The 27,203-nt window shown below is 40.2% G+C and overlaps 1 protein-coding gene across 6 annotated transcripts; it reads left to right on the top strand.

Moving 5' to 3' along the window:
* The first annotated feature begins 1,029 nt into the window (after positions 1-1,029).
* Positions 1,030-26,824, top strand: arhgap12b (Rho GTPase activating protein 12b). Of its 6 annotated transcripts, XM_077735812.1 has the most exons (20): positions 1,031-1,175; positions 1,272-1,333; positions 4,402-5,194; positions 19,031-19,303; positions 19,480-19,620; positions 19,728-19,808; positions 20,219-20,341; positions 20,777-20,851; positions 21,444-21,505; positions 21,581-21,662; positions 21,777-21,869; positions 22,457-22,561; positions 22,834-22,932; positions 23,013-23,115; positions 23,197-23,319; positions 23,416-23,514; positions 23,619-23,696; positions 24,166-24,300; positions 24,416-24,521; positions 25,554-26,824. In XM_077735812.1, exons 3-20 carry the CDS (start codon positions 4,517-4,519, stop codon positions 25,726-25,728), a joined length of 2,631 nt encoding a protein of 876 aa, XP_077591938.1. In that variant the 5' UTR covers positions 1,031-1,175; positions 1,272-1,333; positions 4,402-4,516; the 3' UTR covers positions 25,729-26,824. The 6 variants fall into 6 exon arrangements, with proteins under 6 accessions (XP_077591939.1, XP_077591938.1, XP_077591940.1 ...); XM_077735813.1 differs by lacking the exon at positions 1,272-1,333 and having other exon boundaries at positions 1,030-1,175; XM_077735814.1 differs by lacking the exon at positions 20,777-20,851.
* The last annotated feature ends 379 nt before the right edge of the window (positions 26,825-27,203 follow it).

Raw genomic sequence — 27,203 nt, 5'->3', positions numbered from 1 at the left:
GAAAATATTCATCAAAATTTGTGGACTCTGGATCATATTTAAGATATTATATATCCAATCCTGTCAAAGAGAACATTATTAACACTTTTTTGCTCATTTGAGAAGTTAAAATTTAAAATGAAACACCAAAAATATGGAGACTAAGATTGAAAATCTTCAGAATATAAAACTTAGGCTGTATAGTACAGTAATGTCAGTATACATACAGTAATTATAGTCAATTACTGTCTTTCACCGAAAGGGCGTGCTCTTGCACAAAAACGATTGTTGGGTGTGAAACAAAAAAACTGAAATTATACAAGGTTTTCTGTGTTGGTGCATTCTTCTCTGCTGAATATTATTTTTGGTATAAATGTTATTCAATTGGCTGAATTCAATATCACTGTTTTAAATAGTCAGACTGTTTTCCATGATTGTTGTGTTACCAGATCTGGCTACTGAATCATTTATGATTATTCTACTTGGATTTGAAACACACCCTTTTTCATCCTATTGACAGATGTAATGGTGAAATGGTTTCAATAATTCTGATATGGAAATTGGAATATTTTAAAAGGAAGTTTAATTGGATCGTGGTTAAATTAACATTCATGCAAATGTGACACATAGACAGTAACATGTCAGTAACAATTGTGATGACTGTGAGTGGAGAAAAAAAACAAGCAGAAAACAACCGAGAAAATACTGGAAAGGTGCAGACTGGAATAAAGAACTGATGGAGACTACAGCATATAGACAGCGTCAAAAAAACAACGACAACACAAGAGCTCATTTCGGAATTCAGGTAAAATTGCCTTCAAAATAAACTCATAATATGCGCTACTGGCTCGGCTTACTGAACTTGTAACGCACTTTTACGCAAAATATAATGACTAAATATTGAATATGGATGTTTACATTCTGGGGCACATGATTTTCATTTATTTTAATATTATTTTTACATTTTAGCGGTGTTTTATAAACAGTGATGTAAAATTACTGTGAAAGTTATAACCGGACATGGCTTTGTTGCTACATCACACTTGTTAACTTGCAAGTGAGGCGGGGGATTGTGAACAGAGCGAAAAACCTGGAGATACACCGCGGACTAATCGGAACTGTCCATTTGAAGGGAAAACTTCCTCCTCATTGACGTGTCAAACAAACAAATAAAGACATCGTTTGATATTTTTAAGGTCAGTATAGGTCAATTTCAGTTGGGGGACATTTTTGTCCCAGATTTGGGGCTATTTGCTCGTCCCTTGAGTGACTTTGGATGCACGTTGTTGCAGGTTGTATGCTTCGTTATCACGCTGAACCTGCAGGGCTTTTTTTTTCCACGCTTGAAGTCACGGTAGGTCACGATCCCGATAAGCGTCTGCTAAATTAAAGGTTTAAAATGAAAATCCTAAGCAACATCCCCGTGGAAAGCGTCAGGGTGGGTGGCACGTGCCTAGTTTTGAGGCGATTTCCTATTCGATGTGTTGTGTCTCTTTTGCCCACTTTAGGGCAGCCGCCTTCGCCCCCGGGGATGTTGACTCGGTGCGCTTTGTTGACCAAATCACATGGATTAAACTTCTTTGTTCCGTATTGCTGTTGTCTGTTGTCGGACTGGAAGCGACCCTGCTCCCCACCCCAAGCTGTGTGCCCCCCTCATCATCCCCACCATGCGCCCTAGCCATTCTCCTGCCACCCACTCCCTCCCATGTTGACACCCAAGATACTTGTTTTCCTCTTTCAATTCTTCTCTTAAAAATCTGTCCAACATCAACCTAGTTTGGCTGCAATTCAGATACTCCACTGTAGGAAGCACATGTTGGAATGGATGCTGTTCAGGGCTAAGCCACATCTGTTTTGAATGAACTACAGGGACAAAAGGCTGTCCAAGCAAACCCATGTGTGTTTATGCTGCCACAGTGCCCGAGCTGCAGATGTGAGCAGACAAAGGCATAGGTTGTGATCCCACTGTTGATGTAGACCGGATTTTCTCTCGTTTGCACGCCAACAACCGTGACACAATGTTGATGCAGACCTGATTTTGTCAGCTTCACGCTCCAAGAACCACGACATTCTCCACATGCATGCCACAAGTGTTTGGATCGACAATAACCAGTTGAGTTTTATTTCTATACTGGTCGATTCAAGTGGAACCCATGTTTATCTTGGAGTATATGTTCCATTTGGATGAAAATCTGGAACATAAGGAGACGTTATAGGAAAATATTGTTCAACATATTAAGTGTTCTTTACATTCTGACTCTATTATGATATGGGAGTCCATCATATTACACCCAGAAGTGGTAATAAGTGCTAAATTCAAGCTCCGTTACTTCCAGAAAAACGGACTCGTTAAAAAACGAACTCCCGCGCTTGATGGTCGTAAAATTTTAAACACATATGGCAGACTAAAAACAGAATAGATTTAATAATAACTGTAGCCAGAGACTTCCAGCAAGCACAAATACCCCCAAAATTAACAGAGATAATTTGTTCAACATTATAAATAAAAATATATAAACATTTTGTCTATAAAACACAGATGTGTTTGTCTACAAATTAAAGAACTTCCGTTCTGAAACGCTGTGCTGTCCATTTGGTTATCACTGCCAGATCTCCAAGTTAAATTGGTTGGACGTCTTTTCCCATCAATGGCATTGACATAGTTATTTAATTTCGCCCTAGTGTTACAGTAGGGAATAAATTGCAGAAGTGCTTGATGACTCTTTTGGAAATAAGCACATGATTTATAACTGACTATTTCATTCCACAGTTGCTATGTAGAAACACACTCTTGGGCCCAACTATTTTTGCAGCAACATTAAGACTAAATCTCCCATAATGCGGTATGTCCCTTTTAAACTCCAACTTCTCAGGAAGCGGATCAGCTTAACAATGCACTACAAGGAAATATAAAGACAGCAAGAACACCCCCCCCCCCCCCCCCTCCGACTGTAGTTAAATCCCTGTCCGACTGAACGTCCCTAAGGTCTACATTATTTGTTGACAGGGATTATTTCATCAGACATTTCTAATATTTGTTTTTGCTAAAATGGTAAGAAATAGGCATTATAGTGGATTTAATACTGAAGAGATCTGTTTATCTGTTCATGTCAGTTTTATAGTTGATTGATGACAACAGCAGTTTCAGGGGATAAGATTAAATATTGCGCTAGTATGGGTTGTCATTCATGGTAAACACTGAGCAGTGGTTTAACAATTTTATCACTCAACAGTAAACTAAAACGGTTACTTGGCTGGCAGTCTATATATTCAATACAATCTAAACAGATAAAGCCATCACCAGACTAACTAACAGTATGACATTTCCATATTACTGTAAATTTGATACTGTTTAGTGTGAATCAGACTATCCTAAGAGAAAAACAACAGCAATTCCTTATCACGTTGTAACCGATGCGACACTGAAGAGCTTGTTTCTGTTTGGTAGGACAAGAGGTCACATGAGGCTCTGCCTAACATGCAATTCATTCAACTCATTAGATCTTCCTTGAGAGAGTTATTCATCGGGGCATGAGTATATGTATGTGCTAAAGCATGTATTGTATAACTACTCAAAGCCGAGTTGTTATGTAATATCGTGCGTGTTTTTCATGGTCTTGAAAGATTGAAGGCCTAGACGGCTCTCCCCAATGTAGATCTATTCTCAGTGTTAGACTGTCAGTCTCTAGCTTCAGAGTCTGCGCATTTTCCTGCATGAGGTGGTACCCTCCTTATAGATTCAGCCGCATGTTCTCACGCCTCACTAAAAGCACCTGCTTTTTGCAGCTTACACATCAAAGATGTCAGTCCTTGTGGCTGCTATTTTGGGGAAGAAGGAAGGAGAATCCGAGCTGAGTGATGCAGTGACTCACTTACTGTTGGAGTGCCCCCAGTATTTAATGAGTTAACAGACAAAAGCTCACTCTTTCTTCCAAATGGAACAATATGACCTCCTTTTAAGCCTGTCCCCTGACTCCAATACTGAATAAAATAAAGATCTTTCAGTTTTCAGATCTAAGTTGACGAGTAATTATGTGAAGTTTCTCACAAACAAATTGTTATTTCGGGATTCTGTCAGTGTAGGAATCTTCCTTGGCATAGGCATTGTAGTTATCGGATTGCATGCACGTTCGGTTGGTAGGATCAGGTTGTCATCACATTTAGTCCTAAACCAGGGGATCAATTACAAGGCGAGATATCCTTAGCTGTTGTATCGCTTACCAGAGCTATCACCATTAACTGTGAGGCCCTTTTCTGCCTAATGCGCAATATTATTGTTTGGATGTTGTTGCTATAACTGCACATGATAAACCAACCATTGCCAGAATATTCTGTCTATTTCATTTTTCGTGTTGCATTCAGCCTTGCTGAATGTTTATTAAAATTGCAGCTGCTGACATTAAGCTGTCTTATCTCTCACAGCCAAGCAGTTCCCTGGTCAGATATGAAGAGCCCTCCAGGCTTGGATCGCTGAGCAGCTGAGGTCGTCGGCCTTACCAAAAAAATAAAAAAATAAAAAACGTGCCCTCTGACAGCCATGGCTGATAGAGATGGGCTTCCCATTGCCCCTGGACAAGTCCACGTTGAAGTGGAATATGACTATGAATACAAGGCAAAAGACAAGACGATCACTATACGGCAGGGAGAGAGCTATATGCTAGTTAAGAAAACCAATGAGGATTGGTGGCAGGTAAGGAAGGATGAGGGCACAAAGGCTTTCTATGTGCCAGCCCAGTATGTCAGAGAAGTTCGACGGGCCCTGCTGCCTCCCCAGAAGCCCACCTTGAAAGCCAAGCCTTCTGTCCTAGATATTTGCATTACATCAAATGAGAACCTTAACCGGCCACAGCCAGAAATGTCCAGCTTTGGGCGTCCTTCACCTTCCTCCACACCATCGCCTTCGTCAGACCGTGTAACGCCACCGGGTCTGCCTAAGGATGCTAACCAGAATTTGGGAAGTCCACATCATTGCAAGGTGGTGGCCGAACTTGTTCTTCTTCACAATAACAATAATCATCATCTTGCCAACAATTCAACTTTACCACGGACTCGAGCTGACTCGCCTCCAATCAAAGAGGAGAACAACCACAACAGAAGTCTAGATAGTGACAAAACATCCCCACAATGTGACGTAACGGGAAATGGACTCGGCAAGCTCCACAATGACTCCGAGTCGGGCGATGAGCTTAGTAGCAGTTCAACAGAACACATGCAGGTAAGACCTGAACACAACTGACCTCCTCGTGAATTATCATATTTATTTGAGCATAATGTGCACACTTCAGTTTTTTATTACAAAGTTTTGCACGTTATTCTTGAAAAAATATGGCAGTCTCATAGATTGATGTTATGCTGGGTAATTTGGGTTCTCTTTAGTTAATGGTTATTTTATGTGCATAATTAAATTATTCCATTTGCTATCCATAGTTGATTACCAAATTCATGTTCTATTCTGGTGTTGTATGTTATGGTGGAATAAACCCTGCTTGAAAGGTAAGTTCAGGTAAGTTCAGGTAAGTTCAGCCCAATTTTCTTGTTCGGAAGATGCTGTTTCAATTCTGAATTTGCACGTGTTTTGTATCCTTGAGAATATTTTTCCTCACCCTGAATTGGGGTGAATTGGGAGGGTACCAGAGGAAGGTAGATGCCATAGAAACTGGACTCTAGCCTCACTTAGCGGAAGAGCAGAAGTGGCCCAGGACTGCCAACGTAAGCCAATTTTCAGGTGGCTTATCCAGGGAGGATCCACTTGTTTGTAGACCCCTATGCTGCTTGTGCTCTTTATTCCACAGGCAGCAGAAGGCTCCTCTACCATGAACAAAGAGAGGGAGACTTGAATGGAAAGTAGGTCATATCAGAGGGAGGATCTGTCTGTAGCCCCCCGTCCTCGACTGTGGGGACCACTGTGTAAAAGAGGCGGTGTATGTGTCAATGTCGTGAAGTGAAGGAAAGTGAGAATGGATGCACTCTATGATGATTTAGCCACAACATAGTTAGCTGGGTCATTATTGATGTCCTTCAAAAGACCCCCAAGGGGTACCAACATTGATATTTATTGTGTTGCGGCCAGTTGTACATCAACCTTTTTGAATTTCATGCCTGTCAAAACACTTGTGCCAAAATTTACATGCATGGCCAAGTGCAAAGTTTTTTTTTTCTCAGCAGCCTTCAAGAAATCCACATAAGAGGCAGACAGCGTAGGCTAAAAATGTGATGTGAAGTTTAGTGCTGTTGGTATCTTCCGTTGCAGGTGGAACTTATTCCCCCTTCTTCCTCTGACGTGTCTTTCTAGTCTCTTGATTTGTCGCTTTTGGCTGGTTGCCGGGGAATTGAGGCATGCTGCAGAAAAGCCTAATTTTCTAACTCTGTCTCATTGCTATATTTCTGATGAGTCTGATTGAGTGAAGTGGCAACAGCAGAGGCAGCTGTACTCTTTAGTTTTATGTAACCTATAGTTTCTATTTTGAATCTTGTTGCACCCTGTCACCATGGCAGTTGTTGATATTTAGTTATTGTTTTCACGTGTTGAAACCTCTATAACTGTCACTGGAGTCTTTTCATGGTATGGGAAGAGCACAGTGACATAATGAATGGGCATAGTGTTCTATATGTGGTAATGTGTTAGAGACCAAATCATGTTTTTCCGCTAGATGTGTCACCAAGTGGAAGACTCGCTGGTCCAAAGTGAGTTTTTGTCTGTGGCTGTGCCCTATGAAGCCAGTGGTCAGCCATGCACTCTCTCATTCCACGATGTGATTGGAGCGGTCTGCAACCTTTTGAGGCTGACCTCTTTCCCTGCCAAAATAATCTCTTACACAATTCAACTACTAAACAACACACTCTTTCTCTTCTATACTTCAACCACGTTTTCGTTCTTAATTCTCAGTCACTTGTTGAAAAACACTGCAAAGGTCTGAATGTAAATATTCCACATATTTGATGACTGAAATGTGCAACAGTAAGGATTAAGAAATGTGTTATTGGATTAGTAGGGTTAGTGAATAGACCGCAATGCAGACTGTTTTTTGTTTTTGCTTGTCCATCTAGGCACATGCCAAAATGGATGCACTCCTTTTGAACCTGTGGCAGGATTAACTGCTGCTAGTCTGAATCAGATAATTAAGACAAAACTCTTGCAAAATGCTCTGTATTTGTCTTCAACAAACAGCAGAAGCATCCGAGGTCTCCTGGGAAGTTTTTGGGCTCCTGTGTAGAAACAAGAGCATGCAGTGTATTTGCAGGTATTTACAACAAAAAAACATTGTTTTTGCAGATGTATAATTAAGGGAGTCTACATCTAGGAAGTGCAGTCAAAAAAAGATGTAAAATTTACAAAAATGTTGTGTAATCTCTCACTTGAGCCAATAGGCTTACTCCTCGTGCAAAACTGAAAAGGAGGCCCTAGCTTGTTTTCCAGTGCATACTTGACATTCTTGCCTTAGTGCCTACACAAAGTGCTGTACAGTGAGGGAAGAAAAAAGTCAACTAAAGTCTGTACTCTTATAAGTGAGACACCGGGTTTATAATCCAATATAAAATGGGGCTGCTACTGCATTTATTCCTGGTCTTATAATAATAATGCTATATTGGATTTCTATTGCACTTTTCCACTCTGTTTACTCATTTCTTTTTCCTCTCTGTCAGGGAACCTTTGCAGTCTCTTTTCTTTTCTTACACAGCTGTCTCTGCTGCTTCCTATTTTCAAAATCCCACCAATTCCTCTTTGAATCATTCTTTTTCATAATCTTTTCTGAAATAATTTTGGCAAAGAGCAATAAAATAGTCAGGACAAATATACCTCCTAGTCTTTGGTCACCTTTTTTCACGCCAATTCTGATCTGTACTTCTGTGTTACAGCAAGCGGATTAGATCCGTAAACCCAGAGGGGCTCAGCCTTCAAGAGAACCTTGAGAGCTGATGTTGACAAATCATGCCTTGACAATCTTGTGTGTCAAGGGTTAAGGATTAGACAACTTCTCTTAAAAGGTGTGCATTATAAGGTTAAAAAAATAGATCTGTTTATTCGACCACTGCCAGCCTCTGTAGTCAAATTTAACCAATTGGTTAACACTACTATATTGATAAATAATGACTCTTTAAAACCCAATCATAAAAAAAGAATGGGTCTGGCCCGATTTTTAATAATGTCATTGATTGCTCTTTATAATCCAGTATTCAGACTATTCCACATCCAGTACCTTTGCCCACGTGGTTGTGGCCCAGCCTGTTATTGATTTAGGCATCGAATGATGGTAAAGCATCACTTACTTTCCTCTCCCACCCATTGCTATATGTGGGTCAGTCAGTTCCTCTCCTGTTTTTCACTGTCTGTCTAGGCCTGACTCACTAATACGTATATCCTGGTGGACTGACAAAGCATGTATCCAGAAAAAGTAAGATTGCATTATTGTTCTTCTTTTGAGAAAGTGCTATTTTTATTTTTTCCAGCTGCTTATTTCACATTCCTATCCAAAAGACATTGTTCTAGGTATTTTGTTGTGTTTTCTAATGTGGGAGAGATTATTTTTTCCCACTTTTGGCTTCCCATCAGTAGTCTTGTTTTTGTGTATAATTTAGGGATGCCCAAAACAGTGGATGCTCAACGCTCAGTTACATAAGCTAGATGTTTTACAGCCTTTGAACAGCTGATGTCCAATTTTGGGGTGAGTAGACAGGTCAAGTTATTTGTGCACTCAGCCTTCTGCATTCTTACTTTACCTTATTTGTCTGGGAAGCCATATATCACGAGACAGGGAAGCCATTTGCCAAGTGTTTGGGCTATGAAGGCTTTTGCTGAAAGGCTGCCTTGTACTAAGCCTTTATTGTGGTGTGCATTGTTTCCGGTTTATACTGGTAATTCTCTGAATGCACTTTTATAGAACTGAATCAGCAAGACCAGAGAAGTGGAGCTCATCTCTCCTCACAGTGTTTTGTTTTGTGTTTGCTTACCTATCGTTTGCCTGTGCAGAAATTTGATTGTTGTTCCAAATCTTGTTTTGAAAGAAACCAAAGCATCCTTGTGGTTTCAAGGGTATGTAATATTCTGATCGTAAATGCACACAGTATAGGATTTTTGTGGCTTTAACTTCAAATATATATTGAGTTATTAGTACCTGCCTATAATCCGGGTCTGTTTTTATCCCATAGAAACTTCCACCAAGCAGCTGTTACTAAATAATGACTCAACTCTTAATGGCTCTCAAGCTTGTCGCCAACTAGATAGTTCTGTCGCGTAAGAGTCATTTGTGCACAAATCCAATCACAACACTATACCGGCAGACCAGATAATTGCACTCAACTAGGCTTTCTCCTCGCTAGGGGGTCTTCCTGTAAAGCCTTGCCTTATGGGGATACGGTACATGTCACTGCACGTCTCCTCAAAGCTGACCAAAATAGCACATGGATTAAAACAGAGATACTGGAAGGCTGATCACGGTTTTCTCGAGTGCGCATCCATCCAAGCGGTTATTCAGTCCCCTTGTGAGTGACAGAGTGATATTGTTAATATCTAATTAGTGCTTTATGAATATGCCCCTGGTAATAAATGTCTCTGTCCATTTGATTCCCTGAAGGCTTCTTTACAGTGGATAACAATGTGACGTGATATTTGATTTCCATGCGAGTATAAATTATAAATGTGCATATAATAAATTGGGGAGGTTTGATGAACTGAGAAAAGGTAACTTTCATTTTTAGGGTTGTCATGGAAAATGAAAATCTGTACTTTTTCAGGTGTCCTACTCTTATCTGTAGTTTTAACTGACACAAGCATTACCATTTCTTGATTAAATGACACAAAGGCCAAGCCAGATTTGAATAACCATGTAAAATGCGTTATAGGCTCTTGGTGAGCGCCATGCACCACGAGCCAGAGGCTTATAGATCAACCCAAGCTTGGGCCCCCACAAAACCTCCCACTCTCCTCACACACATACTAGAATGCAATCTTTGTACATATCTGGATTAAGGGGTTGTGTACAACGTATTCTCGTGTTAAACCTAACTGCAAACCCCCTTTAACTAATGTCATCACCACTATGTTTCAACAATATTTTCTTTATATAAGTGTATTCTATTCATCCCAAATTTTTTTTAAGCATTGTTATGGTGATTGTTTCAATGCCATTTTCCAATTGATGAATTTCAGGACACACTATGTACTATATATCTAAAATGTTTTTGCTGAAATGGGAGAAAATTCGAAATGACAATCTCTAAAAATGCTAAGATTTTGTACAGGTCATGGTAGTGGTAATTCCTTTAAATATCCCGGACAGTGGAGTTCTGTTGAAATAAAACATTGCGGTTCTTTGGACTTGTTTTTCAACCTTGGTTCACTTAGAGGCCAAGGCGGACCTCTTGGGAACAGCTTTAAAAACAAATAATATTCGTAATAGAAATTGTGTAATCGTCAGAGACAAGATTTGTGTGGTTGTATCAAGGGTTCAGATGAAATATGCGTCCTGAGTCAGAGTATAAATATGTGGTCATGGTTTCAGTGTGGCATATAATAGCTGTGGTCTGTTAATGATGCAGTTCACTTTTCTGAATGTGACCACGTGATTGACAACTGTATAGATGACAGGGTGGCCCTCTCTCTGGTTGGAACCATACTCAACAATAGCTTTATAGTAACAGCTTGCTGGGATTGAACTGTGGTTGGTTAAAGTGAGAAAAAAAACATGCCAAGGTTTGGTTTGTTGCTTAGGTGACCCATGTAAGTGGGTCACAATCTGGCCAGTCCCATGATTATGCCAAAGAGTGGCTATATGTTTTCACATGGTTTTGTACTTGAATGTAAATCTGTGCTAACCCTGATTGTGTTGTTATTTGGTTCCCCATGCTGTGCCTGAAGTGTGAGTAGACCAAAAGGAATTGACTAGACCGCCTACTGTGTACTGGGTTTTCTCTTTCTGCGTGCGGCTATTCTATTTCCTCATTGTCGGCACACTGCGAACATGTCAGCCCACTCAGTAGGGGGTCCCTGCTGGCTGCCTGGCTCTGCCAAAATGTGTTGTTCTATAAAATAATCCACCTTGTCCACTCAACTCTATTACCCCACATGGCTAAAATTAAAATGGAACTACACATGTAAGATATTATACCAGTAATAGAAATACTAATGTATAGATTACGTTTTTGTACATTTTCACTGACAGATTTTTTTTGTACCTCAAGCTGGACCACATCCTGAATTGAAGTGTGTTCAAAGGCTTGATGTGTGTTCATAATGTGTAACCACAACCTGCTGATTGGAGGAATTTGTCACTGAGGAAGCTTTCGTTTCCTTTGTGGCTCACTGTCATGTTGTCTGAGTTGGGCAAGCAGCCAATTGCCTGAATATTTCACCTCAGGGTCATGTGTTGCCATGCAGACACTCCATCACATTTCTTGCAAATGTACCAAATGGTAACCAGCTTTGCTTCCCGACTGGTTAAAAGACTCCACAGCACTTCCAGTGTGAAGTAGGGTTGTGGATTTATGCCAATAAAACTTCCATCCAGGGCACCCCATTCAGCATCTATGTGGGTCACCATACTCAAGATGGGTATTAATACACTTTGGAGCATTACATAAGTTGGATATTAGGCAGACACATTCATGCATATATGAATGTATGATTCAAACCCATCTTGACACAAAGTGGATGCTATATAATGATTTGCATCACGACTTCTATATTAGTATTTATTGCATCACCTCTAGATACCTGTAGTATTACCTGCTATAAATAATAATCACTGTAATTAATGTATGTATTTTATGAATGCTGATAGTGTCTACTTGATATTTAGTGTCTAGGCAAATTAAATTAATTTGCAGCGACCCCTTTAATAGTGTAATGCTGTGTAAATGTCAGTTGGGAGTGAAAAAGGGGCGTGTGAACCATAGACATTGTCGCTCCCAGGTCACAGACTCCGACCTATTTTGGCCTTTTGCGTGAACTCTGAGAATGGCCACCTGTCAAGCAATCCTCCCTATCTCCTTTAACAGCTTTCTCTTTTATACTTACCCCTCTTTGTCGTGTTTCTCTGTGTGTGTCAGGTAGTCAGGTTAGTGTCCTAATGAGTGTTCCCATTTAAACACCATGGTCGGAAATAGATCTCTTCAGATCCTTTAATCAGCCACTGTCGACTCTTCTAGTCTGTTGGACAACATTCTCACTACAGCGAGAGCAGTAAAGGCTTCTACCAGTTTTATATAATTGTGGCCATAATTCTTTTTTATAGCATGTTTTCCTACCTCCGAAGCCCGCACTACATTGTAAGTATAAAGCATTCTAGTATAAATTGTCCAAGGAGATACTGTGCTTAGTGAATGTTCAATAAGGCTTAGGCTGCTTGACCGTGTTAAAAGTAGAACAGGTGTCTGTTGGTCTTGTTACAGTTTCATGCCTGTAAAGTTCACTTGAGCATCTATGTGTTGTTCTTATCAGTTTTTTAGATTTTCATCCTTTTAAAATAATTAATAATTCACTTTGATGACAGCCTCTCTAACAAGTTTTTAATAAAACCACCCCTAAAATCACTGTTATTCAAAAGCTCTTACATTTTCCTGTTCTATTAAGTCGCCAAGATAATATGGCTAGAAAGGAAACATGTAACTAATTGTACATACGTACATTTAATATTGACATCTTAGGTGGTGACAGCTGTTTGTGGTGGTGTCTTTCAAAGGACTCCCTCGCTGATATGGTTTGCGCTGAGAATTTACCCTTAAATTGACTTAAGGGAAAATGCACATGGATGCTGTCTTGATGAATAAGAAAGGACTGTCACCAAACAGTGCTGACTATTGTGTTGTGACAGTCCTTTGGGGATGTCTGTGGGCATTCATGTCTAGGCAAGTGCTTGCGTATTATAGGGGCCTTAATTGAAAGCTTATTTGAAAACAGATGGGGGTTGTAGACAATTCTACTAGGCACGTCTTCTTGTTGACATTCTGGAGGGAATAGTAAACCAAGAAAGGGCAGACAGGCGTTATACCCTTACTACCTCTGAATTATTTACAGTAATGCTGCCCATCCCTTGTTTCCACATGGGAAATGCAGTATTTATGGTTTCCAACTGTGATTTTGTACTCCAGTACTGTCTTTCCTAACTTTTTTACTGCATTCCTAAACATTTCCATCAATCCCCCTTTTTACCCATAAAATGTAGTGCCAGTAAAACCAAAATTGAAACACTGTTCATTTTGCTTGAACAGTGCCTGGTTAATGCCAATTTAAATGAATGACATAGCATTGTTTTATTCTGTACCAAGAGCGCTTGTGTCCCTGTCTGTTTCTGAGCACAAATCACCTCATTTTATTGTCAGGCTTTATGGACAAGTTTATATAGAGTACATTGTCTCTGCTGGCGTCACGTCATCAAAAAACTAAGCCAGAATGTCTTTGGGCAGACAGTGACTCATCAGGGCTTAGAGACTCCTCCAATTTACAATGCATAAAATCCCTTATAACATCACATAATTTTGATTGTCCTCTATATGGTGTACACCATGGAGGGTAACAAATAACATTAATGGACACTGTGTTGTAACTATATAACCAATCAATATTTCATTATAGCATCATTCTTCTGTTAATTGGTCAATTGGGTGTGAGATTTACTGTAAAAACATCCAGTTTCATTAACCCCCATCCTGTCTCAAGCCAGCCAATCAGCAAATAGGGAGGGTACCCTTGTGTAATTGGCTCAAACCAATCACGCTCTAGGCTTTAGGTCAGGATTAGTCATTAACTGGAGGCTTAAAATCTCGGATGTCTACTGTAGACTGCAGCTAAGTCTGCATCCGCTTCACAATTCTAGCCAGAAAAGAAGAGTTGATTTAAAACTAAACATCACTGAAAATGTAGTTGTTCTTATGACACATTTTATGACACAGAAAAGTCCATTTATAACAAGACCAATGGCATCACATGAGCGACAGAACACGGCCATTCTGAACACAGAATTATTTCCCCCATGCCCTATATTACAAAAATGGCAGCTAAAACTGTCAGTGATTTCCAACTCTCCAATCAACCCTCTTTTGCGAAGTAGTGTAAGAAACAGATTTCAGTCCTGCTTTTATCCTGACCCCATCCTGTCTAGCTGGCTATTTTTCCTCACTGTTTGGAGAACAGAAGGTATTTTGTGACTACACAGCTTTAAAGATGGCACATATTAGAGGATGAGTGGGAGGACCCACATAATAAAAAGTGTGCTAGCAGTGTTCTCCTTCTGTTTTCATCTTCAGCATAAAAGATCTGTAGAGAGGAAATAGCTTTGTTTTTGTGAATATGTTTATGAATGTAGTCTTTTTTACATTGAGTCACCCACATATTAGTTAAGTTAATACATGATTTGTTGTCAAACTTTTTCTAAAGAGACCAAGTTGCACGAGTGACATTCATGCTTACAGATGTCTTCAAGAATCACTAATTGTATGGATGTATAGCTCCCTGGGACACTCATTTGCTGCTCATTTACACCCAAGTTTTCATAAATGTGTAAGGAATGTCTTCATATGATAGAAAAAAGAGCATCGGTACTCAAGAGAAGGTGTCACTTAGAATCTGGCTCACTGGCGTTTGATTTTCCGCTCCAACTCAAGCTTAGCCCCAAATAGAAGCTAGAATCTTTGATCCATTGGGTGCTTCTGAAATAACCGTGAACATCTTGTCCCAGATAAATTGAGTGTTTTCTCATTTTCATACTGCAGATCACTCTGTTTCAGTGCAAGAATCTTGTGCCCCCTGACCAACAACGACATGCCCATTTGCACATAATATGGCTGCAGGCTTCTTCCGCCCTCAAAAACAATTCCCCATTCTCATTCCAAGGGGGACATATGTATACCGGTAGGAGGTGACAATGGAAGTACTGTTCTGAATCGTATTTGGAGGTTTACATATGTCTTGTTTGTTGAATTCTAGGTGTGTTCTCTACAGACTTGAAGGTGCTTTGTCTGTAGTATCCAAGCAACTAAAGCATCAGCGATTATTTCGCTCAACTGTGTGTTGACTGACATTTTAATGTTATCAGCGCAGAGCCAAAAGGTTAATTGCGCACATAACAGTCAAGTTGTGTGCGTTGTCAAATGCTCTGATCTGTGAAATGAAATTGGCGCTTGTCATCCTGTTGAGTCGGACTGAAAAGATGCTGACTCACATTTGACAATTTTATCTTATGTCCTTGTCACGTTTTTCTTCACTGGCATATGCTTGGCGTTTTAGATAGAATAAGGTCCATATTTCAATATAAATTGCATGTTTCTCTTCAACATTGGCATGACTGGTAATGGTGACACTGTTAAATAGTCTCTTTCCAAGGCAGCATTCTGGCTCCAAGGGGGTTTGCTTGTAAAATGCCACAAATGTGGTGATGGGGGAGTGGGCGAATGTGGTCTGACTGATGTTCATTGAAATGGAAATGTAGGTTAATCTGGTCATATGGGCACGACCATCACCGACATCATCATACTTCCTTGAGCAGTAGGAGAGTGTGAAAAGAGGGGGCAGCTGGGCGTTGTCTGAGGAAAATGGCAGCAAGTAATATCCATTTAAAATATATCCGATATATAATATTGGATTACTTCTGTGTAAAAAAAAAAGGCACATTTTGTTGGTCAAGAGGATATAGTGTACAAAAGGCATTGCTGAAGAGTCGTGTGGAATACAAGGGACAACTTTGGACAAAAGAACAAAGGGAGACAAGTGGATTGATGTACCGCCTTGCTGGGGGGCGTGCCCTCTCCGCTCCCCTTTAGACCCGAAGCCTATCTTCAAACACTCGCAGGGAATAACCTTTGCCGACTGAGTATCTCCATAGCCACAAAGCCCACAAGTAGCATTTCACTCTTCCAGCCAGCGCCACCACTCTTCCTTTAACCAGTTTCTCATCTAATTCAATTACACAATCACATTATGCAACATAGTTAGAGGAGAGATGAACACATGCTCTGAACTATGACACTCATCTTGGCACCATCTGGAAACAAAAACAGAAAACATTCAGCAGACACCAAAGAGTGATTTAATGTTTCGGCTGTGGTCATATTTTATATCGCTAATTCCAGATCGTGAAAATGAACAGCTGCCTGAATTCCAATAACGTCCTCACATTTTTCTCATCGATGTGTTTCATGAAATATAAGGCCAGAATTCCCATTTGGACTCTTGTGTGTCGATGAGGTTTGCTAATGTAAAATAATTTAACCAAAGACTTTTTCTTGTACTCTATCGCAGGGGTTCTTAACCTTGTTGGAGCTACCGAACCCTACCAAGTTCATATCCGCCTTCACCGAACTCCACCAGGTTCTTATGTGCCTTCACTGAACACTGGATGTGATGTAGGATTAAAACTGCCAAGGTTTCAGTGCAGTTCCACCTGAAACATAGCTAACAGTCACCGACTATCTTCTCTCATTTGGCACCAGCATCTGCCAAGGTTTCAGTGCAGTTCCATCTGACACATAGCTAACAGTCATCGACTATTTTCCCCTCATTTGGCACCAGCATGGTTGGAACAAGGTGCTTGTCTCGCAATGTTTCCAGGGAGATGTGGGTGCAGGGCTGCACGTTGCCGTTTCCCCAAGCTATTCACAAACGCTGGCAAGGCTAGAGAACACTAAAGCAGAATTTAAAATCACTTGCACGCAGGCATGCTCTCTTTGTCTGTGATTCTGATATGCGTCTACACGAAACACCATGAAGTATTTGAAGTGACACGCTAAAATCTCATAAGCTCTCTCCCTATTTGTTCGATTCGTCATGCGGAACTGATGCAGCCGTGATGTGAGCACCTGCCAATTCACCCTCCGCCACCCCAAAACATCATTGACTCCCTGTAATTGTATATAAATCTTTCCCTACTGAAGACATACAAATGGTCTGTAATGTGCATGCAGAAGCTCCTCTTTGTTTGACTGATTTGTAGTCAGAGCTAGCAGCAAGATGTTTTTAATCAGAGGCAATCAATCCACCTCACAGCTAACACCGACAGGAGAATAGCACAACCTAGAAAATGCTGCAGCAAGGTGAATTAACAGAGTTTGGGCTCTTGTGCAAAATACTGCACAAGCACCACGTGTCTCAAAGAGTGCACGGTGATGCAGCAGAGTGCTTTGCCATGTGTGCATATATAGCAGTCCGCCCCCCTCCCACTTGCTTTACCATGGTCACAATTGCTGCTTGGAGACACACACCCTCCTACTCCCCAAGAGTCCTTTTAACCTCAGCTCACGTGAGTCACCAAGCGGACGTGTAGTAGTACTACAAACACCATCCCCACTGCCCTTACCTTGACCTGTTCCTCTTCACTCATGTAATTTATGGTTGAATTTACAACTCAGTGCAAGGCTCAGGTCTACTTCATTTACTATACCGCCACGGTGGGACATGAAGCTGGGAGTGAACGCATAAAGAAAGCAATAATTTGTCCCTACGTACCAATAACTACACAAACGTCTTCCTGGCAATAACCACACACACGCAGGGTATCCACTTGCTTGCCAGTCGTCAACTGATGCCTTCCAAATATCCTACTATACTGCTATGAAGCTCTTCTTTATTTGATAAAGCACACATTGCTCTCTCATCACTGCTGCCCTGAATCCGACTCCATCTACCTCCCAGATATAACTCTCCACTCCCTTTCCACATGAAATGTCTTGTCACAGACCTGGAGTATCCATCATAGGACTGTTTGTTGGCTCATTTGGCTCAAACAAGACTAGACTGAAGCAATCACATTATATTTAAATTAATTAGCATGCAGTCTTAAAGTAGACTAGGCAAATTACAAAGAGAAATTGATTTGTCTTAATTTAAACAGTGACTTGTGGATTTTTAACAGGTTTTTGTATTAATTCTTCATCTGGGCCACTTATCGGTGATCTTGGAGCCTATTCCAACTAACTGCTGGCGTTACCAAATATGGTTGTTAACACCCAAAAAGGGTAACCTAATCTCTCAAAAAAGGATCAGAATATTTCAGCACTATTTCCTGTTGTGCCACTGCAGTGTGCACTTAAGAGAGAGAGCCCATCTTGTCGCTCCTTTCATTTTATGCCTCACACAGTGACAGACGCTCGTGTGCATTGGTGAGAGGTGAAGACAAGGGTCAGTGTGCTTCCTGTCCCATTTGGCAGCCTTCCGCTCATCACTATGCAGCGTGCATTTAAAGGTTACAGGAAGGCCAGTGGGGATGATGATGAAGTATTTGTGAGGAGCTCTGGATACAAGGTGATCTGCGCAAGAAAAAAAATGAATACGGCAATTTAAAGATTGTGCTTATTTTTGGAAATTGGCTCAGGTTTACAACACAAGAATATAAAGCAGGGCTCAATGGCACAGCACTAAAGGAAGTTCTGTCGTCAGTGAAATTTCCTAGTCTCTATTTTATTTTTACAGCAGTGGGCACCATTTGTTAGCTTGACATTTTTATGGTTGCACTTTGTTGCTTCGAAGGGTTGGTTGTCTTTCCTCTTTAAGGTGGGTTATCATTGCCATGAGGTAATTTATTTTTAGGTCATGAAATATCTTCAATATTATTTCCTCCCTAGGGTACACTTTCGGTAGCGAGTCAAGCATGAGGGCACAATGATGATCTCGGAAAGACGTTGGTCCGATTCATGATAAAAGCCCTATAAACCATGCGTATGCAACATAAAACAGTAATTTTAGGGCGTTAATTTTGAAGTTGGAAGGACATTTTACCCGCTGTTTCTGTAGCACCTGTAATGGTGATTCAGCAGGCAGCCAGCCCTGTATCCCCTCAATCAACCGTATTTTCACAACTATAAGGCACACCCCATTATAAGGCGCACCCTCAATGAATGACACATTTTATTTTTTTTCATATATAAAGAACACTGGATTATAAGGCGCCCTGTCTATTTTGGAGAAAATTTAAGACTTTTAAGTGCGCCTTATAGTCGTGAAAATACGGTATTATGTGATGTCATAACTGTCTGGTTGCGCTTTACCTTGAAAGGCATTTTGTCGTACTTGTACAGTCACAATGAAAGTAAAACATTTCCTTCTTATTCTTGTATTTATCTCCAGACGACATCGCCTACGGGTCAAGGCAGGTCAGACTCACCGGTTTACACCAACCTGCAGGAGCTCAAGATCTCTCAATCCAACCTGCCGCCTGTCCCTTCTGGTTCACCGCTACATATCCATGGAGACTGGGAGACCCACAAAGACCTGAGTGGCAGGCATTTCTACTATAACCGAGCCACGGGGGAGCGTACATGGAAACCTCCACGCACACGGGACACTAGCGGCAGCACCAGCAGCTTCCGAGGAGAAAGCCAAGGCCCATCAGAAAGTGAGGTAAGAAAGGACAACGCTAGATAAAGAGTTCTTTAAAAGAATGATGTGACATTTTTAGTATTTTTGTATTTCGAAACTATTAGTCTGCTGTAAATGTACTTTCTGTAAGGATCTGATACACTATACCTAATACAATCATCCTCTTCATTTTGATTTCATCCCGTTTTTCTAAACAGCTGCTTTCATCTGAGGACAACTGCCACAGCACCCATTCAAGCCAATCTGACAGCCAGTATGGGTCGCCACCTAGAGGCTGGTCTGAGGAGCTTGATGAACATGGACACACGCTTTATGTCTCTGAATATACACAAGAGAAGGTAAAATACTGTAGTCATCTTAAACTCATTGAAAATGCAGCAATCAGGTTTTCCTTTGAAAATTGACAACATAGTAATGTCCTTACTGACTGTGGTTCTCATTGTAGTGGATTAAGCATGTTGATGAGCAAGGCAGGCCCTACTACTACAATGCTGACGGATCCAGGTCGGAATGGGAATTACCCAAGGTAGTGTTACTTTCTTATTATCATTACTATAATACTGCACTGGTTATATTTCACCATGCACCTACAAGTTCAACTCAAATGACATCGCCTTTAATATAACTTGTCCCATTGGCGTGCCATCTGAGTCCTGTTTATGTAAGTGGATGAGCCTCTGGCAGGCTCACAGGAGTCCCTTTTTGTAATTGAACTCCTCCTGGAGGACTATTAATGGCACACGCTAGTACGACTAATCAGGTGGCTTAAGAGCAGATCACAATGGGCTGCTCCATTCTTTTATAATGCCACTGCAATTCAGACATGGGAACATTTAGAAATGCTAAAGGAGAGGTATAGGCGATATTGCAGTGTGTTGATCGATTGTATTGTGGAGTTAAACCTTTAGTCTATGGTCTGATCCTCTCTTCCCGCAGTACAACATTTCCCCGCCATCTGGTGAGGTCCCTAAAAGTCGAAGTCTGGAGAGGAAGCAGCCGGATCCCATAATACTCACCAAGTGGAGACACAGCACATATGTTCTTGACCTCAACGATAAGGTAAGGCTGTATTTTCTCTTATAAATCGGAATTAAATTCACAGGTAATTTAGTAGCTACAATGTCAAATAATCTGAAAACTGAAAAATAACTTTGGTTTTTAATCTTACCAGACACTCATTTTTAATTTTACTGTCCCTTAAGGGTACAATTTGGAAAGTCTAACTGGTTTTAATATTAAATTGAATGAAATTGATTATCGTACTGGCTGTTTTATGATCCAAAGAAATGACCAAAAATTCATTGAGGCATTGCTTCACTATTAACTCCATGCAGCAAAATGGACAAATTGTTTTCTCTTTGTAAAATGCAACCCAATATTCTAATTCTTCTACATGTTTTCAATCCATTTTCCTTCTTACTAACCTGACTTAACCGTCCGTCTTCATGGTTCTTAGTGTAGAAAAAATCTTCATGTCTTGCCTCTTGTTGTTAGGAGTGTGCTCCGGCGCCCAAGCAGAGCTCTCCTGACTCTGACTCCTGTCCATCATCTCCTAAGCACCCCTCAACTGTTAGTACCCCAGCTTGCACTGCAATGCACTCACTATCATAATCATTCTACTTGCATCAAAAACATGAATGTATCATTTCTCTCATTTAATCCGATACTTTATTTTTTGGCATTTTTTCATTTATTTTTCTCTCATCTTGCATGTTGTCACCATCCTTAGCTAACTGCACCACATTCAGTCTTTTTCTAACATCTTCAATACGACCTCCAACAAAAAATGTGCTCATAAAATATACACTACTCATTAATATTCAGGTTTACCCTAATTATTTATGTCTAGCTGCAATACTGATACAAGAACAAGATTGATAATGTCAGAATATACACTGCAATATCTACCAATACTAACGCACACCATTGAGTATATCTACCTAAGTCTATTTTACCTTTATTTTTCTTTTGTTGTAAAATTATTTCAGATTTCAGACAAATTTGTTCATCAGAATCCCACTGAGACTTTTCAGCTCTAGTACCAGCAAAAAATAACAATATTTCGACCATGTTCATGTCAGATGTCACTCAATCCGGTTATTTTCTTGGGTAGTACTTTTTCTATTAGGGTTCTAAATCTGAGTTATGTCACCCTCTGCAGCCATCAGAGAAGTGTGGTGTCCTCAATGTCACCAAAATCACAGAAAATGGGAAAAAAGTCAGGTAGGAAGTTTTAACCACCTACCTGAAGGCGTTTCCTTTAAATCTTTAACCTATTTTTCTAATTTTGGCCTACAGGAAAAACTGGGCATCCTCATGGACGGTGTTGCAGGGTTATTCCCTCCTTTTTGCAAAAAGTCAAGGCGGAAGCACGAGCTGGGTGCGTATTAATGTCCATCATATTTTTTGCCAAGCTTCCGCTACCTAGTCTTCACCGCCACATGTACAGAGAATATTGCCTGTTCATTGCTCTCTCCTCTCCTACTTTCTGAAGTCTTTTTACCGCAATGGCTCCATCCCTGAGCTGCTCCTCAGTCTTCTTAGCAACTGGAAGCAAACAGTCAAGCCCCGTCCTGCTGTCTCTTATGTAAACTTAAATGCTGCCCGTTCTACTTTGCATCACGGCTGCTTTGGCTAACTTACAGACTACTGTGTGTTTCGTTGTGTGCTAATGGTTCACTTTTATGATTAACTTTTATGATTAATACAGAGAGCTCAAATTAGTAGTGTGATTGTACAAATTATACCAATTTTTTTTTAAGCAAACATACATAGTACTACTATAATTGGCTTACTCTGGTTTGTAAAATATTATGGTTGTAGCTTGTATTGTGTCAGGTAGGGTTAAAATAGTTTTCAAAAATTGTGGAGATTTCCAACTAGTCTTGGTATAAACAAGCCCCAAATCCCATGAATGTAGTATTTTCCCAAAAATGAATATTTTTATGCGAATGAAACATTGACAGAATAACATTACTGGTACTAACGTTGATTTGCCTGCTCTAATCTCTAAATATTATATACAGTACTAACATATTTTGACTATACTCTTAACCTTTTTGTGTATCCTAAACCCTTGCTTGTCTAGATTTTTTTGTAATTTTGCCAACACAATTATTCAATTATAAAGCCATCTATGAAAATTGTCACTGACGATGCGTCAATGCGTTTCAGAAGTTTGGCAGCAACCAATCCAAGCCAGAGTTTACCGTTGACTTGCGTGGTGGTTCTGTGGATTGGGCATCCAAAGACAAGTCCAGCAAGAAGCATGTCATTGAGGTATGGTTAAAGACACCATTGATATACCCAATCACATTAATTTAAAGGATATTTGATTTCCAAATGAAAATGTTAAATATACATCATAATATAACTGTTTAGATACTTTTACTTGTTCTTGAAAATAAATTGTCATCATGCATTCACTGGAAAAGGTTAAAAGGTTCAATTAGGTTTATCCTAAAAGTCCAACCAAAATTCCAATATTCTTAAATTGTACTTAAAACTTCATAACATCCCATTTTTATGTTTTTGTTGTTGTTGTTTTTTAGCTGAAGACGCGTCATGGTAGCGAACTTCTGATCCAGTCAGAGATTGACAGTGTCATCAACGACTGGTACCGGGCCCTGACTGAGACCATTAACACACATGTGAGGGGACTTAAGTCACGCTCTTAAATTTGTTTAAACTGTCTAATCACTTTAACAGTCAAATTTGATATCATGTGCAGGCGTGGGAATCGGATGAAGCCATCGAAGAAGATATGCCTGACTCTCCTGGAGCTGAGAAACAGGACAAAGAGAAAGATCAGCGAGACTCTAAGAAGAACAGAGGTAAAGCCAACACGTAATATTATTCTGTTCCTCTGTAGTCTTCAATCCAATAGAGTCTGACTGCCTTTTCTCATTTTTTAGTTGTGATGAAGAATTCTATCAGCATGGATTCATCAGACCAGAAAAAAACTCGGCTGAAGCTGAAGAAATTCCTGACGCGTCGTCCCACCTATCAAGCAGTCAGAGATAAAGGCTATATCAAAGGTAGCCAGATTTGAAGCAGTGCAGAAAGAACAGACACATTAAAGAAACCTTGTTCCACTTTTAGACCCCAAATGTCTGTTTCTGCCCATTTTTCAGATCAAGTTTTTGGCTGCAGTCTGAGTAGTCTATGCCAGCGAGAAAATACTTCGGTGCCCAAATTTGTGAAAATGTGTATTGACCATGTAGAGAGCACAGGTATGATTACGGTTCTTGTTTTTTGAAATATTTTTTTACATGATGGCCTATTGGACATTTAGGAGAAAGTATTATACTCACAAATCATGTCTTTTTTACCACAGGTCTCAGTATTGATGGCCTTTATCGAGTCAGCGGGAACCTGGCGGTGATACAGAAGCTACGCTTTGCTGTAAACCACGGTAGGATAAAATTGCTCCTAAATTGGTCATCAATTGTACTGTAGACTGGGCAGACAGTTGGTATTTAATTAGTTTAGACTTTTTTTATGGCTCGATTATGTTTATTAGGTTGTTTTAATGGTTTAACAATTAGATTATTTCGATTCCAATCATGCCTTATGGCATAGAAATACTGGATCATTTGCCAATGCTGTTGTAGTTTTTGGACCAGCAGATGGCGCAACTATTTCACGTTTGCATGGAGTGCTTTTTGATTGGAAGATATGAACTAAACAGCAATAATGTCATGAAAAATATTCAATTATATTGAAATTGCTAGAAATGATTTATTAAAAGTCATTTTTTTGCAAGTTTTGTTTACTATGGGTGAACATTTAGAACTAGGTGAGGGATCTTGAGTTACACATTTAGGTTAGCTCAATTGTCTTCTGTATTCTGCCTTTGACTTTGTCCAAAATGTTATACTCAGATGAGAAGGTGGAACTCGATGACAGCAAATGGGAGGACATCCACGTCACAACAGGAGCACTCAAAATGTTCTTTCGGGAACTACCAGAACCTTTATTTACTTACGGATCCTTCAACGACTTTGTCAATGCTATTAGTGAGTAACATGATAATCAAACTCAACCTGCAGTGAGTTAGTCTCCAATGTGGCCAAGAGATGGTGCCATGTCCCTGAGAATTTCCTCACAAGCTGCTTTTCTTTCTGCTTTCAGAATGTTCTGACTACAAGCAAAGAGTAAACTCTATTAAAGACTTGATCAAGAAGTTGCCAAAACCTAACCACGACACAATGCAAGTCCTTTTCCAACACCTGCGCAGGTACGATACTCACATTATTTTTTTTTAACCTTAAATCTATGTGTACGCTTTACTTACCTTATCTAATGTATAGAATTAAAAACTATCTCGAAGTATTAAATAGCACTAATGATATTAACTTGCAATGAGAAAATTTCCACAGTACTTTATTATTATTGTTATTATTGTCATTATGGTTATTATTGCTATTCATTTATCTCTTGGGGTCTTCAAACCAATGAATACATCCAACTTTAAATAATTCCTGGCAAACCAGAAGGATATTCTCTGTTGCCAGAAGGCAAAAATGTAAACTTATTATGAAAAAGTGTATCATATAACAACAGAAGTTGAATCTATCTGCCTAAAAAGATAACAAATCTAATCCTAGTTTTTAACTTGAACCATTTTACTCCACTAGCAGTGCAAGTTTATTTGCATCAAGCATATCTCATCTTGACTGGGAGAAAAAAGGATAATATCGATTAAATTAAATCTTAACGAGTTAGTTTCAAGTTAACAATAGCTTATTTGATTGTATTACCTGCAATGTGAAATAGGTGGCACATAAACTGTTTTGTTTTTTTCCACCCCTTCCCGAACCAACATTGGCATCATATGTTCTCAGTGACATTTGCCTCGCTTTTTCCATTTGCATTTATATGGCCCCGCATTTTCTGTAATTTAGTAGCCACGAAGTAGCAAAATTTACAGCGTGACATTCAGTGTATGGAGGACTACGTTCTATCAAAGCGGGTGGATTTGATCTTATTTTCGCTCCTCCATAAATATGTTATTGTTTTTGTGCATCTGCGCGGAAGGATGTAGCAGCTATTTAAAACCGCTATTATTGCACTCCTCTAGCCCAGAGCGTCAGCCGTGTTCCGTGGCTTGTCTCCGTGCTCAATCTTGAGCTTCGGAGACGTGTTTGGAGACCGTAGGAGTGCTTGTAATCTTGTTTTTGTCGATGAAAACCCTCAAGCTGAATCCGTAGGTGAATGAAACCCTCACCTAAAGTCATTTATAATGCGACTTCTCCTTCCCCCAATGCAGGGTAATAGACCACGGCGAAGCCAACCGCATGACCACACAAAGCGTGGCCATCGTTTTCGGACCCACGCTCCTACGGCCCGAGACGGAGACTGGAAATATCGCGGTCCACATGGTCTACCAGAACCAGATAGTGGAGCTCATTCTACTGGAGTATGAAAGCATCTTTGGCAGGTAGACAAAAGGGCCGCAGACCTCTTGGCTCTTTTTGTGTTATTTTTTTGACTGAATTCAGTGTTGCTGTGGACCTGGCAACGGAAACCCAACTTACTCATTGGCAGGACCCGTTGACACGAGCAAGACGAGGCATTGCACTTAACAGTTATGATGATGAATTGAATTTCGCAGGGCAGGGAGGGCCTTCCCCTTTTCCAGATGCCGTTTTCTTTGCGGAAGGACCTCTTGTGATTTGGTGAATTTGAGGATTCAAGGTTTTGTTTTGTTTTTAGTGCCGCAGTCACTGAATCCTGTAAAACCGCCTCATGTTCCCGGGTGCTGCTCCGTTGGCGTTAAAGGCAAACGCAAACTTTGTAATGTTGCCTGTTCTGTGTCGTGGCGCTTCGTCTGTGACGCCAGTAATGCCATAATCAGTGTTGTGTTGATTGACTCTTGTTTTTTTTATTTTATTTGTTTTAATTTTTTTTTGCACTTGGATGATTTGGAGCAGTGTTTCACATCGTGCCCCCCTCCAGCACCCTCACCTTTTCAGTGTTTACCTGGCGGAGGGATATTAAACGGTGCTCGTCGATGGGAGTGAATTCTAACCTGCACAGAAGCATCTTTTGGTCTTGCCACTTTGTACAGAAACGTGTCGTGTCGTAGTGTCAACGTGCGTGGGTGAAGTCTGCGTCGTCTGTGGTCCTTTATCGACTCTAATATATGTTTGGTTTGTCCTGTGGCAGGATGTGTCTTCAAGGTGCGCTAAGCTAATGATAAAGTATTTCAACAAACGGGGGCAGTCCTGAGAGTGTTTCAAGGCCTGATACATGGAAAAAGGCCTTTTCAGAGCTCATTCTCTGACTGAAGATAGTCGTTACAGTGTTCAAGTGACTGAGGTTTGTGTGTATAGTTGATTTTCCGGTTTGTACATTTGAATTAAAGGATAACAAAATGCTGATTGGAAGAAAGAACGACAAAAAAGACTCCTCCTTCTGTTCCTGCAGTGTTTACGTGTGTTCAGATGCACATTTGAATGTATTTTTTTCAAGCTAACTGCTGTTTGTGAAATTGCGCTGTCTAATAAAAGAACAAAAAAAAAGGAAAAACAAGATGTGGCAGCTCCTGTGCGTTTCCTGTCTTGGTGATAAAAGCTCGTCTTGGATGGAGATCATAAACATAAAAGATGCAAAGGTGAGTCTGCCGTTCGACTTCAATCAACTCTAAAGCTTTGGCTCCCTCTTTGCTTTATTAACATAATTGAATTAATCTACTCAACACTAATATCCTGGTTATTGAGCAACATGATTAAGATTTCTTGTCGCCATCAATTATTTTCTTACCTGTTAATTAGGAAAAGCACTTTGGTATATATTTCTCTCTATTTTTTGAAATGTATGGCAAGCCCTGCTACTCTACTTTCATTAATCAGTGTACTTCCATTTTTTGTCATTACTCCACAGGTCATACGTGGCTGCCGACCTGAAGGCTGCGGAT

The sequence above is a fragment of the Stigmatopora nigra genome, chromosome 16 (genome assembly GCF_051989575.1).
Source record: "Stigmatopora nigra isolate UIUO_SnigA chromosome 16, RoL_Snig_1.1, whole genome shotgun sequence".
NCBI lineage: Eukaryota > Metazoa > Chordata > Actinopteri > Syngnathiformes > Syngnathidae > Stigmatopora > Stigmatopora nigra.
Note: the sequence above shows the minus strand (reverse complement) of the source record. Positions and strands in the feature narration are given on the sequence as shown.